The sequence below is a fragment of the Scyliorhinus canicula genome, chromosome 3 (assembly GCF_902713615.1).
Source record: "Scyliorhinus canicula chromosome 3, sScyCan1.1, whole genome shotgun sequence".
Lineage (NCBI taxonomy): Eukaryota > Metazoa > Chordata > Chondrichthyes > Carcharhiniformes > Scyliorhinidae > Scyliorhinus > Scyliorhinus canicula.
In genome coordinates, this window is record NC_052148.1 from 124197752 (window position 1) to 124211738 (window position 13987).

Genomic DNA, 13987 nt, shown 5'->3' on the forward strand with positions numbered 1-13987 from the left:
TAGTATCAAGCATATTCATGTTTATTGGCTACAACAATAACTTATATTTGCATAGTGTCTTTTTGAAATAAGATATACAAGGCACTTAACGGGAGAATTCTGAAACAAAATATGGTACCGGACTGCCTGAAGAAATATTAGGCCAACTAACCAAAACTTGGTCAAAAAGGTCAGTTTTGAGGAGTATCTTAAAGGAAACAAGCAAATGCAGAGAGGTGTAGGGAGGAGGGTATTCCAGCGTTTAGGGCCTGGGCAAATGAAGGCCTGAGCAGCAGTGATGGAGCAATAAAATCGGGATTGATAAAGAGGCCAGAATTAGAGGAGCACAGACGGGGACGGATTTACAAGGAAACACGTTGAGCCTTGGCACAGGCCCTCCAAAGACAGGAAGCCCCAAAATTAAGAGTGAGTCGGTCGCAGCCAATCAGGGACAGAACTACTTTAAAATCTTGTCCAGAATGTACATGGCAATCTCTCTGCGTAGCGAATCACAGACGATTACCGTACAAATTACATTACCCATGCGGCCGCTATGCGCCTGCACAGTGAGGAGCAGCAGTATGAAATCGGGGAGGCCCAGCCCGTGGTGGCTGAATGGAGTTATAGTTCTGATAAGTGCAGCAGTGGTTGGCGATCAGCATTTGGCAGTTCAAATCTGAGGAAGAGCAAGCTCTAGTGGCTGTCACATGGGTGAGGCTGGAATTGGGGGTGCACATGTGTAAACCTCATCACCAGGAGGCAGGATCAAGGATTGGGGTCATTTAACACCCTCAACCAGTCCGCTGCCTCTTCAAACCCCTCCCCCATTCCCTCTTTCACGGTACCCTGTCTTTCACGATTCCCCCTCCTTCACACCCTAGCCCTAGTAGGAAAATGTTGATTGTGTGGGGGGGGGAGAGAGTGAGAGGAAGTGTATGTGTGGGGAAACCTGTTTGTTTTCGGGCTCCTTCAACAGTGAGCCGATGCTAACAGCAGCATCCACCCACGGCTGTACCACTTGGCATTGTGATGCAGTTGTCTACTGTAAGTGTTCCAAGGGGCAGCTGCCATTGCAGTAAGATGTGAGGTACATCAGCTCGCCAAGAGAGAGAAGCACATTCCACAGGAAAATCCCTTGCCCTTGGCTGGGCCAAGTCCGTCCACTTTACGTCGGCATTCCCCCAGAAAGAACAAAGTAATAATTTTTTCATATGATCTTCATTGTCACAAGTAGGCTTACACTAAGGGTTGGTTTAGCACAGTGGGCTAAACAGCTGGCTTGTAATGCAGGACAAGACAGCAGTGCGGGTTCAATTCCCGTACCGGCCTCCCCGAACAAGCGTCGGAATGTGGCGACTAGGGGATTTTCACAGTAACTTCATTGAAGCCTACTTGTGACAAGTGATTATTATTATTATTATTATTATTATTATTATTATCACTGCAATGAAGTTACTGTGAAAAGCCGCCCAGAAGGAAACTATTTGGCCCATCACTGTCACAATACAGCTCTCAGAAAGAACTATCCATGTCATTCTATTTGCCATTCTTTTTTTTTTTTCAATTTCCGATATGAGTTGTATTATGGAGTTTATTCTTACCACTGTTTCTGATAGAAACATTCCATATGCTAACAACTCCTCAATTCATATCAATATTTACTATATCATGTTTCATTTAGTTGAGAAAATTATTGCTGTAGACAACTTGCTGTACCTGCTGTGCGAATGTGTTCAATTTTCAGGTCTAAAGAAAGGTTTCAGAAATGGAGACTGGGGTGCGCTGGTTGATGGAGATAAGTTATAGAGAAGAAAAATTAAGTTATTTACATAAATAGTGAGAAAGTAGCCTCAAATAAATATTTTGCAAAGTTTAAAACATTGGCAAGATTGCACATAGAAGTATCAGATACAGCTGAAATTAACTAAAGCCACAATAGAATGCATTGGAAAATAAACTGATCAGGTGGCATTCCCGTTGTAAACATTTATAAGTTCTGTTGGTGGATAGAAAAACCACATAGGTCCTTTGAAACCATTTAGCATGATGGTTAGGATTGAGGCGTAGGTTTTGGGTGAAATGTAAATATGTATTTTTTTAAATTAATTTTCACTATTGAAGATGATGCAGCAGCAGGATCAGCTGGGTGGTGGGTCCTGGCGTGTACTGGGGGTCTTGTGGGCATTGACTCCCTTGTCTCAGAGTGTGCTGGACTAGGCCACGTCCGGTGCTGTGATTGACATCTTACGCTTGGGACATCCCTTATTGATATCATGTTGTCCCCCTTATGGTTGTGACGTTCTCTTATATGAACGAGCAAATTTTTATCATCATCATCCTTGGGAGTGGCAGTGCGCTGGAGGAATACGGATTTGTGGTTGTATCTTGGTCCTCATTTATCCTGAGAACTTTTGCTCCTGGTAGCTCTCTTTTTTTTTATCCTATCTTGTTTAATGTGCTGGGAAGCGCCAATGACACTGACCATAATCCGAATTTAGCACTGCTGGTCCTCTCTGTATAAATATGTGGAATGAAGACCATTCTGCATTGTGCTTGAGGCTGGGAGTTAGTGACGTTGTGTGGTACGTGTAAACCATCCTTCTAGAACTGGGGTTCTCACATAGTTTCTTTTGTATTTTTATTTTTTATGGCGGGGTTTAAGAACCATGATTGGCTCCTGTAGTGGTACAGTTGAAACTTTATATCCATGTATATTGAGCTGCACCATTCATGTGGTTTTCTTGTGCTATTTGTTAAGTAAATATGCATTTTAATATTGGGAAGAATTTTTTTATCAATTGGAGGAAATTCCAGCTCTTCCAGTACTGGATGTCAGATCAGTGGTCTAAATATTTAGCAACAATGAAGTCATTGAGCGAGGTGGTAGTGAAGTTGAGCTTGGTGTCATCCGTTTGCATGTGAAATCTAATGCTGTGCTTTTTGGATAATGTCACCGAGGGGCAGCATGTTGTTGAGAAATAAGAGGTGGCCAAAGATAGATCCCTGCTAGAAGTCAAGTGAAACAAATCACTTAAAAGAGAACTACTTCTTGTTGAAGACATTCAGTTGCTTAAACCTGAATGTTTGTTTGCAAAATAAAATGTAACTCCACACAGAAATATAATTAAAAGCTTTACAATATGGCACATCCTTTCCCATGTATGGTTATGGTTACTTCCTGCTTCTTACAAAGATAATAGAACATTTCTATATAAACACTCCATAATATAACCATCTTTTACAAACGAAATTAAAAACCTTATTTGATATCAATATTTGATCATCATTAAATTACTAAATTTTCATCCACTGTTTTAATCTTAGGAGCATTGTAATCTGTAATATCTAACATCAGCTTTATCACAAAATTCAAAAATTATTTATTTTATATCTTAAATTTACCTAGTGATTTTTCTTATTGAATTATTTGTTCAACCTGTCCTTTCCTTGGAGTGCCACCTTGCCGTGGTGGAGAGGCTTGACCATTCCGTTGATCCTGAGAGCAATTCTGTTGAGAGTCTTAAGCTCTTGGCGCGGTCACCCAGGATGATAAGGTCAGAGGGAAGGAACCAGACAAAGTGTAATCCAAAACAAGTCCTTAGTGGTGGATCAAGCGGAAGATACTTGTATGGTATCAATGGCTGCGATGGCGGGTGAAGGCTGAAGCAGTAGGGAGATCCCCCGTCATCGAGATTCCCTTTTCACTGAATTGGGCACACCCTCTGTCAAGGACCGTGTGTCTGCTGATGTGCAATGGTATATCCACTTTTAAAAGATGTTCAGCACCAGACGTTTACCTAGAGGAAAGTAGAACGCCTCAGAACACCCCCCACTCAGACAAGTTCTGTGTCGAAGGACAGGACTGTGAGATCTGGAAGTCCCTAGCTACGGACTGGCATGTAGGCGGTGGCGTTTGATTCCGTCATCTCACTCTTGGAAAAGGAACTGGAGAGCATTTCAGCAGCTTTCTTTACGACTGAGCATCCCTCTTCAGTCCTTGACGATGGAAATAAGACAGAAACCTTTGAGGTCAAGCAAGGATGTGTCATTACCCCCACCCCTTTCTCCATCTTCATTCCCAACATTCTTCACCTTGTCAAGAGCAAGCTTCCCAGTGGACATTGTCTACAAGATAGATACATAGATACATAGAACAGTACAGCACAGAACAGGCCCTTCGGCCCTCGATGTTGTGCCGAGCAATGATCACCCCACTCAAGTCAACGTATCCACCCTATACCAGTAACCCAACAACCCCCCCCCCCATTAACCTTATTTTTAGGACACAAAGGGCAATTTAGCATAGCCAATCCACCTAACCCGCACATCTTTGGACTGTGGGAGGAAACCGGAGCACCCGGAGGAAACCCACGCACATACGGGGAGGACGTGCAGACTCCGCACAGACAGTGCCCCAGCCGGGAATCGAACCTGGGACCCTGGAGCTGTGAAGCATTTATGCTAACCACCATGCTACCGTGCTGCCCCCTGGGCAGATGGACAGGAAACTTTTCAAACTCAACCAGTTGAAATCCAAGTAGAAAACTGAAGTAAACAGCAAAGAAGGGAGTCTGAAGAGTTCATCAGAAAGACGTTTATTCCGTATAACAGCAATATTTACACAGGACCTGGTTACACATCTCCTAGGTCCTCACTCCTTTCTATTAGTTGCTACAGCAACTGACCTGTTCCACTAGTGCTGGTTAACTCACAGCCCAATCAGTACTAGGGATCAATCATCCTCAGCATGAAGTGTTATAACAAACGACACTGACATCGCTCATGGAACTTCAGAATGCAGCAGACATTGCAACCTCCACTCTCTGAGGAAAATCTCCAATCCACGCTCGACCTTTGTGAAAGCATACCAAAGAATCGGTCCCAGCCTCAACCTCAAGAAAACTCGAACCCTTTAAACCCACCCTAAGGCAATATCCAGTCTCCCGCTAAAGGTGAATGGAGAAACCCTCCCACATGTGAAACATTTCCATACGTGGTGAGATCCCTCTCATCTAAGGCTGACATTGATGCGGAGATCCAACATTGTATCCAATCCACAAGCACCTCCTTCAGAAGCCTAAGGATGAGAGTCTTTGACAACTGATCTTCTTGCTTTGACAGCAAGATCTTCGCGTACAAGGCAGTCATCCTTCAAACTCTTCAATATGGCTCAGAATCATGGATTATATACTGACGCCACATCAAGGCTCTGGACAGGTACCTTCAACAGCGTCTTAGATTGATTCTCCACATCAGCCAGGAAGCCAGGCATGCTAACATCAGTGTCCTTGAAGCTGCCAAGAGCACCAGCATTGAAGCCATGATTATCCAAAACCAACTCTGTTGGGCTGACCAAGTGCTTTGGTGTAGAGTCCTGACTGCCAAAGCAAATCTTCTTTGCCCAGCTCAAGAAAGGCTTCAGAACAAGGAAGAACTTCAAAGACACTCTGAAGGCTCCCCTCAACAAATGCAACATAGACATCAACGCCTGAGAGACCCTTGCTCGGAAAAGACCTACTTGGAGGAAACCCTTGATTGAAGGGACACCCGATGACGAGAGGAGGCCCAGAAAAGGAGTCTAAGAAAGGATCTAGAGTCCAAGCACCGATCCACTCTCCAAGTGTGCAGTTGAAGATGCGGCTCTTGGATCAGACTTATCAACCATGCAAGAACCTACAGAACCCATGACCTGTAGCACAGAGTTTCTTAGCTGGTCAAGTGAATGATGTGGCCAAGCTAGTGATGGCTGAAGAAGAATATTTCAACCTTTCTTTAAAAACCTGGGCTTCAACTATGTATTTTAACTCCGTAGTTTTAGACAGCTTTCAGCCATGGCTATGTATTCAAAACGTGCAACTTGCAAAATTTCCCCCTTCCACATAAAGACTAGGTTCCAGCTCTGCTTCACTCCTCTTGTGTGAAGTATAGGCCCCACTTTTGCCTTATTCCCTTGCACCTGACCCTGCTCGTTTGATGCCCCATTTCTAATCATGTTGTTTAAGACTGCTCTCCTCCCTGACATGCTCCCAAGGCACTTTAATTCCCTGCTAAGCTCCTTTTCATTCACTAGCATTAGAAAACAAGAGGCAGAGAGAAAACAATAGGAAAAACATAATGACAACAGCTGGGAGACTGAGTCCTGTGATTTACTGTGTACATGAGCTTTATTTCCATTCCTAAGTAAATTATTGCCCTGTTCGTCCCAGATGCACTTATGTTAGTAATGATGAATAGCTGTTGTCCATTAACTCTCTGAGGTTTGTTGACCTTTGGAATGCTGTTCCGTGAACAACAGTGGAGGCTGTGGTCAACTCCAACTTCTCCAATTTATCCAGATAACTGATCCCTGGAATCGTTCTGGATAATTTTTGCATTCTCTCTAATGCCTTCACATCCTTTCAAAAATGTGGGCATAGTACTCCAGTTGAGGCCAAACCAATATTTTATAAAGGTTCATCATAACTTCCTTGCTTTTGTACTCAATGCCTCTATTCATAAAACCAAAGACGCCGCATGCCTTAATTGCTATCTCAACATGTCCTCTAAAATTTCTGATTGCCCAGAACTGAGTGAAGTCTTTCTCCAAAGGACATATCCTGCTATTTAGGTATGAAGAGATTACCTGATGTCTGGCACAGATAGAGTGTAACTGACTAAAACCAAACAGCATAATAGATCAGAGCATGTGTATGCTCCCACAACTTGTCTAGCGATGACCATCCTATCTGATAAGATATTGGTTTACAAGATTAGCTCGAGTTCACTATGCAGTGACAGCTAGTGCCCGATCCATCCCTCAAGCTTTCATTAACTGATCTAGATTTTCCGGTCAATCACTAACAAGATGACTGACTTGCGTGTTATAAGAATCAGACTGCCTGGAATTGTAAAAAGGTTAAAAAGAGTTTTCATTGAGGTTTATAAGATTTTTAAAAGTTGATGGAAACTTTTTTCTGATGCTGGTGGAGTCTGGGACAAAGCGTCAGAATCTCAAAATCAGAATCAGGTTATTCAGGAGGAAAGCTAGGAAACACAAAGGATAGGAGAATATGGAATTCTTGTGCACAAACCTAGTAATTAAAAGTTTCTTTAATAGTTTGATTATACGTTTGCTAGATTATTGCAAGCCGTAGTAAGGTAAATGAAATCAAGACAAGTGAGTCGAGTTAAGATGCAGTTCAGCCATTATCTGATTGAATGGCAGAACTGGTTCAAGCAGCGAATTAGCCCTATATACAGCGGGTGACTTGACTTGTGTCACCCTGAGCTCCTAGATGAATATTGGGAATTATTTTAGCATCCATCCCAATCACTTGAAAAGGTAGGCAGAGTCATTGCCATGAAAAGAGCAGCCTCTCTGACAATGCAGCATCCATTTATTATTGCACTAGGGTTTCAGTTTAGATTATGTCCTCAAGTTCTGGGGTGCCATTTCAAACCACAATCTTCAGAGGTAAGAAAGCAAACAACTGAACCAAGTTGACACTGAGATGTAAATAGTGAAAACTATTTCCACCGGTCAATGAATCAATAAGAAAGAATAAACTTATGGTTTGAAGAAAAAGTATAAAAGGGGAATTGGAATACTGATTTCATGAATTTAGTACAATATTTAATGCATGGTGACTAGGGGCTTTTCACAGTAACTTCATTTGAAGCCTACTTGTGACAATAAGCAATTTTCATTTCATTTCATTTCATTAACACATACCGTGACAATTTTGAAATTTAAGTGACAACTAGATGAACACTTGGAAAACGTTTGGGAAGAGCAGGGAAATGGGTTAAGTAGATCTGTTTGATGTGGAGTGAGCACCAGTCTGCTAACATTGTGTCAAATGACCTGTGCTGAAGTTTTGGTGATTTATTAACAAATTTATCTTATTGAATTGCTTCATCTTCAGATATGTCTTGGATGATCAGTACACGAGTTCTTCAGGTGCCAAGTTTCCTGTGAAATGGTCACCTCCTGAGGTGCTGCATTACTCTAAGTTCAGCAGTAAATCAGATGTGTGGTCGTTTGGTAAGAGAGAATTTTATTTATGTGTGCAAGCAAATACCTTGAAACATATTTCTCAGTCATGTATATTTGGAAAATCTAAGCCAGTTTTCAGACTTATAAGCAAAGCAATAATACTTTTTAAAAATCAGCTACACCTTGGTTATTAGACACTGTGGGTGGTCCATGTAACTCTGGATTTATCTAGTTTAATGGTATTGAGTTAACACAAGAACATACAAGAACAAGAACTCACGGTAGCATGGTGGTTAGCATCAATGCTTCACAGCTCCAGGGTCCCAGGTTCGATTCCCGGCTGGGTCACTGTCTGTGTGGAGTCTGCACGTCCTCCCCGTGTGTGCGTGGGTTTCCTCCGGGTGCTCCGGTTTCCTCCCACAGTCCAAAGATGTGTGGGTTAGGTGGATTGGCCATGCTAAATTGCCCGTAGAGTAAAGGTTAATGGGGGGATTGTTGGGTTAGGGATATGTGGGTTTAAGTGGGGTAATCATTGCTCGGCACAACATTGAGGGCCGAAGGGCCTGTTCTGTGCTGTACTGTTCTATGTTCTATGTTCTATATAAATAGGTGGATTGGTCATGCTAAATTTAAATAGTCTCTTAGTGCTCAACGATGTGCAGGTTAGGTGGGGTACGGGGATAGGGCAGGGGAGTGGGCCGAGATAAGGTTCTCTTCCAGAGGGTTAGTGCAACCTTGATGGGCCATATGGCCTCTTTCTGCACTGTGATGGGAGTCTAAGCAGAATAATGACATGTGCCTTTTTTCTTTTGTACTTCTAATCAGCAAAGATAAAAATTGACTTTTATTTTCTTTTTCATATAGTCCAAGTTCTGTTTGCATGACCTTCCATCTACTTAAAAAAAACTAGAGTTGTACCCACCTTACCACACTTCACTGCAGGACTGGATATTGCCACCTTATCATTCAGACAGCATTATTTACTTTCAGGGGTGAAAATTAAAAAAACTACAAATGTATTATTGGCATTTTACATTTAGGTATCACCGGCTGTTTGGTGTCTTGCGTTATGCTCAATGTTTGGCAGCAGCAGCAAACCCTTTATTTCAATATTTAAGTTTTACCAAGAAGTGTTTTTGCTTGTGTGCCTGAAACAAAATACATAAACAAAAAGGTTCAATACTTTGCCCATCTACTTAAATCCACTTAAATCCAATATGTTTTTGACCGTTAAGGTTAACTTTCCAATTTCATACTATTTTGGGAGGGGGCTTGTCTGCCTTGAGCTCATATGCATGATTTTCTACAGCATGCTTAAATTTAGCAGTAAATGGTGTATAGTGCACACCCAACTTTTCCAGTATTCTCCATCGGCAGTTGAGGCTCCCCATTAGTGACACACAGTTGGAAAATGACCCCTTTCACGGTTTATAATAGGACAAGAAAACTATGTCACTTACACTTGGCCCATGTTTTGCTGGACATCCCCATGCACCTACCATTTCTCCCACTGAACATCAAACACACCGAAATGTAGCCAATTCCCTAGAATCTGGTAGCAAAAATTGGTTATTTCCCAGGATAATTCAGTCTACCTCCTTTCAGCCGTGATGATGTTGTTTTTCACATAAAAAGTGGAATAATTTGATCTGAGATTCAGTGCAGTCAAAAACAACCCTTTATTTCAATTTGCAGGTGTTTTGATATGGGAAGTTTACAATGAGGGCAAGATGCCATTTGAAACCAAAACAAATGCTGAGGTGGTTGAGTTCATTTCATCCGGTTGTCGACTGTATCGACCAAAACAAGCATCAAAGGCCGTGTACGAGATCATGAATCAATGTTGGCATGAGGTTGGTGTTGATTTTTTAAAATCCTATTTAGCTATTACAGCAAAACAAATTATATTTGTTGTTTTGAGATCAATCAATAATTTTTTTTTGACATTTACAGACAATTTTATTGAGGTATTTTTGGCATTGTAAACAGTAACGATATACATTAGTGTGCAAATACCAATTACAAAAACTTAGTGCAAATAACAGTTCCTCTCTCTCAAATAGACCCGCCGATTCTTCCCCCTACTCTACACTATTCTACCCCCCCACCCCCCCGCTGACGATTTGTTCCCCGCGAAGAAGTCGATGAATGGTTGCCACCTCCGGGCGAACCCCGATAGTGATCCTCGTAAGGCGAACTTGATTTTTTCCAAGCCGAGAAAGCTTGCCATGTCCGACAGCCATTCTTCAGTCTTTGGGGGCTTTGAGTCCCTCCAGGCCAACAGTATTCGTCGCCGGGCTACCAGGGAAGCAAAAACCACAACGTCGGCCTCTATCCCTTCCTGGACTCCCGGGTCCTCCAACACCCCAAAGATCGCCACCTCTGGACTCATCATCACCCTTGTTTTCAGTACCCGGGACATGACGTCCGCAAATCCCTGCCAGTACCCCCTGAGTTTTGGACACGCCCAGAACATGTGGACATGGTTCGCTGGTCCTCCCCACATCTAGCACACTTGTCCTCCAGCCCAAATAATTTGCTCATCTGGGCCACTGTCATGTGGGCCCGGTGAACTGCCTTGAACTGAATCAGGCCGAGCCTGGCACACGTTGCGGTTGCATTTACCCTCCTCAGAGCGTCTGCCCATACGCCTCCCTCTAGCTCCCCACCAAGCTCCTCCTCCCACTTTAGTTTCAGTTCTTCGGTCCCTGTGTCCTCCGCTCCCATAAGCTCCTTATAAATATCCAAGACTCTCCCCTCTCCTACCTCACTCCTGGAAACTACTCCCTGGATCCCCCTTGGTGGAAGGCGTGGAAAGGACGGGACCTGTTTACGTACGAAATCCCGCACCTGCAAGTACCGAAAGTCATTCCCCCTCGCCAGCCCGAACTTCTCCTCCAGCGTCCTCATGTTCATGTTTGCAAAGCTCCCTTCCAGGAACAAGTCGCCCATCCTTCCCACCCCCGCCTTCCGTCACGCTCGAAACCCGCCGTCCATCTTCCCCGGGACAAATCGGTGGTTGTCGCATATTGGGGACCAGACCGACGCTCCCACTTCCCCCGCATGCTTCCTCCATTGGCCCCAAATCCGCAAAGCCACCACCACTATAGGGCTGATGGAGTACCTGGCCGGCGGGAGCGGCAGAGGAGCCGTGACCAGGGCTGCCAAGCTGATGCCCCTGCACGAAGCAGCCTCCACCCGCTCCCAAATCGACCCGTACCCACCATCCATTTCCTTATCGTGGCTATGTTAGCCGCTCAGTAGTAGTTGCTGAGGTTCGGCAATGCCAGTCCACCCTTGCTACGGTCCCGTTCCAGCATCCCCCCATTTTACTCGCGGGGACTTCCCCGCCCAAACAAATCCCAGGATGATTTTATTGATTCTTTTAGAGAAGGACTGCGGAATGAAAATAGGGAGACACTGAAAAATAAACAGGAATCTCGGGAGGATCGTCATCTTCACCGTCTGTACTCTCCCCGCTAGTGACAGCGGGAGCGCATCCCAACTCCGAAACTTTTACCCCAAAAACCGGCCAAACTCCCCTAGGATTTCCATAATCCCGTTCATCCCTGCCGCTGGATCCGACACGTACAAAAGCAGGTCATCCGCGTAGAGCGAGACCTTGTGTTCTACCCTGACCATTCTCTTCCATCCCCTTGCCGCTCTCAGAGCCATTGCCAGCGGTTCTATGGCCAACGCAAACATCAATGGAGAGAGGGGGCATCCCTGTCTTGTCCTGCGGTATAGTCTAAAATACTCAGATGTGTCCTGTTCGTCCTTACACTAGCCTCCGGGGCCTGATATAGCAGTCTAACCCAGTCCACAAAGCCTACCCCAAACCCAAACCATGCCAGCACCTCCCATAAATAGTCCCACTCCACTACCTCCACCTCTCTGCCCTCCGGGGGCATCATAATCACATTGAGTAGGATTCTTAGGTTGGCTACCAGCTGCCTGCCCTTTACAAACCCCGTTTGGTCCTCCACAATCATGTCCGGTACCCAGTCTTCGATTCTGGACGCTAGGATCTTGGCCAGCAGTTTAGCGTCCACATTAACCAGGGAGATTGGCCTATAGGACCCACAAGCTTCCGGATCTTTATCCTGTTTTAATATCAGCGAGATGGTGGCTGGCGACATCGTCGGGGATAACACCCCATTGTCCCTCAATTCGTTAAACACCCTAACCAGCACCGGCCCCGAGATCAATCAATAAATTAACTAAGTTATTGTTTATCCATTAGTGCTTATTGTATTTTATGATTTCCCATGTTACAAAATGTGGACATGGCAGGTGATGATAAATGTCACTCAGCCTCACCAATAATTTATTTTTTGTGGAATCATTATTATTTCACTATATTTAATTAATTTTATTTTAAAGATACATTGAACAACAATAATCAGTTAATATTTAAAATATAAACTGGGCAACATTTAAAGGATGGTGCGTAGGCCATATTTTCTGTTCCTAATTTTAATACGGGTAGATGAATGAACAATAGCTTAACATGGCTAGGAAACACTGTTTTAGTAGTTCTGTGCTGTTCTGAGCATTTCACTGATTCCAAATTGCCCTCTGGATATTAGTGAAGAGTGGGAAGAGGGAAGGTAATGTATCTTTTATGTCACATCAAAAGTCAATTATGAACTGTTTGTGCAGGTTTGGAGAAAATATTAGATATGTTAACCCCATGTGTGATGTGGAGTTAATGATCTGAACCAAGATAGCATTTCACTGTACCAAACTCCCAGTAACAGCAGGAAGGAAGATTAGTGTTTATATTCTCGTCTTCCAGTGAGCTTGCAGTTAGCCAATATTATCATCTTTATAATCACAGAATCATAACAGATGTTATGCTTTGCACAGAGCTGTTCTCTGGTCGGAAAACAAGCCAGAAATGGAATTATAAAGAAGGTTTGAATAAAAGAGTTTAAGAGAGAGATTCAAAGATGGGCCTTCAAAGGGGGAGAGCGAAGAGAAGTTATTGAAGGGTTTGGCGAGGGAATTGCAAAGCATGGAACACAGCAGCCAATTATCGTCAAGAGGTGAAGCTTCCATGTGAAAACTGATTATGAAAATCAATGCCTGATGGTAAAGTCACCAAAGGACGGCATGCAGATGAACAAGAGGAGGAGGCCAAAATCATAACGGGTGTCAGCCATGTGGCCTCGACAAATTGCTCCACCATTCATGATCCATTCCATAAGACCATAAGACATCAGAGCAGAATTAGGCCACTTGGCCCTCGAGTCTGCTCCGCCATTCAATCATGGCTGATATTTTACTCATCCTCATTATCCCCATAACCTCTGATCCCCTTATTGAGCAAAAATCTATCTATCTCTGTCTTAAAGACACTCAGTGATTTGGCCTCCACAGCCTTCTGCGCCAAAGCGTTTCACAGATTCACCACACTCGGGCTGAAGAAATTCCTCCTCATCTCTGTTTTAAAGGATCGTCCCTTTAGTCTGAGATTGTGTCCTCTGCTTCTAGTTTTTCCTACTAGTGGAAACATTCTCTCCACATCCACTATATTCAGGCCACGCAGTATCCTGTACGTTTCAATAAGTTCTCCCCTCTTCCTTCTCAACTCCAACGAGTACAGACCCAGAGTCCTCAACTGTTCCTCATACGACAAGCTCTTCATTCCAGGGATCATTCTTGTGAACCTCCTCTGGACCCTTTCCAAGGCCGCACATCCTTCCTTAGATACGGGGCCCAGAACTGCTCACAATACTCCAAATGGAGTCTGACCAGATCCTTATATAGCCTCAGAAGTACATTCCTGGTCTAGTATTCTCGCCCTCTCAACATGAATGCTAACATTGCATTTGCCTTCCTACCTGCTGACTGAACCAGCACGTTAATCTTAAGAGAATCGTGAACACGTACTCTCAAGTCCCTTTGTGCTTCTGATTTCCTAAGCATTTTCCCATTTGGAAAATAGTCTATGCCTCCATTTCCCCTTCCAAAGTGCATAACTTCACACTTTTCCACACATTGTATTCCATCTGCAACTCTGCCCACTCT

General features: G+C 43.7%; 1 protein-coding gene across 2 annotated transcripts in view; it reads left to right on the top strand.

Moving 5' to 3' along the window:
* Positions 1-13987, top strand: part of tec (tec protein tyrosine kinase) — a 229430-nt gene that overhangs the window by 210101 nt on the left and 5342 nt on the right. For both annotated transcript variants that reach the window (XM_038791237.1, XM_038791236.1), the window contains exons 16-17: positions 7884-8002; positions 9650-9807. In XM_038791237.1, coding sequence (XP_038647165.1) covers positions 7884-8002; positions 9650-9807 — 277 coding nt within the window. The remainder of the gene's footprint in view (positions 1-7883; positions 8003-9649; positions 9808-13987) is intronic.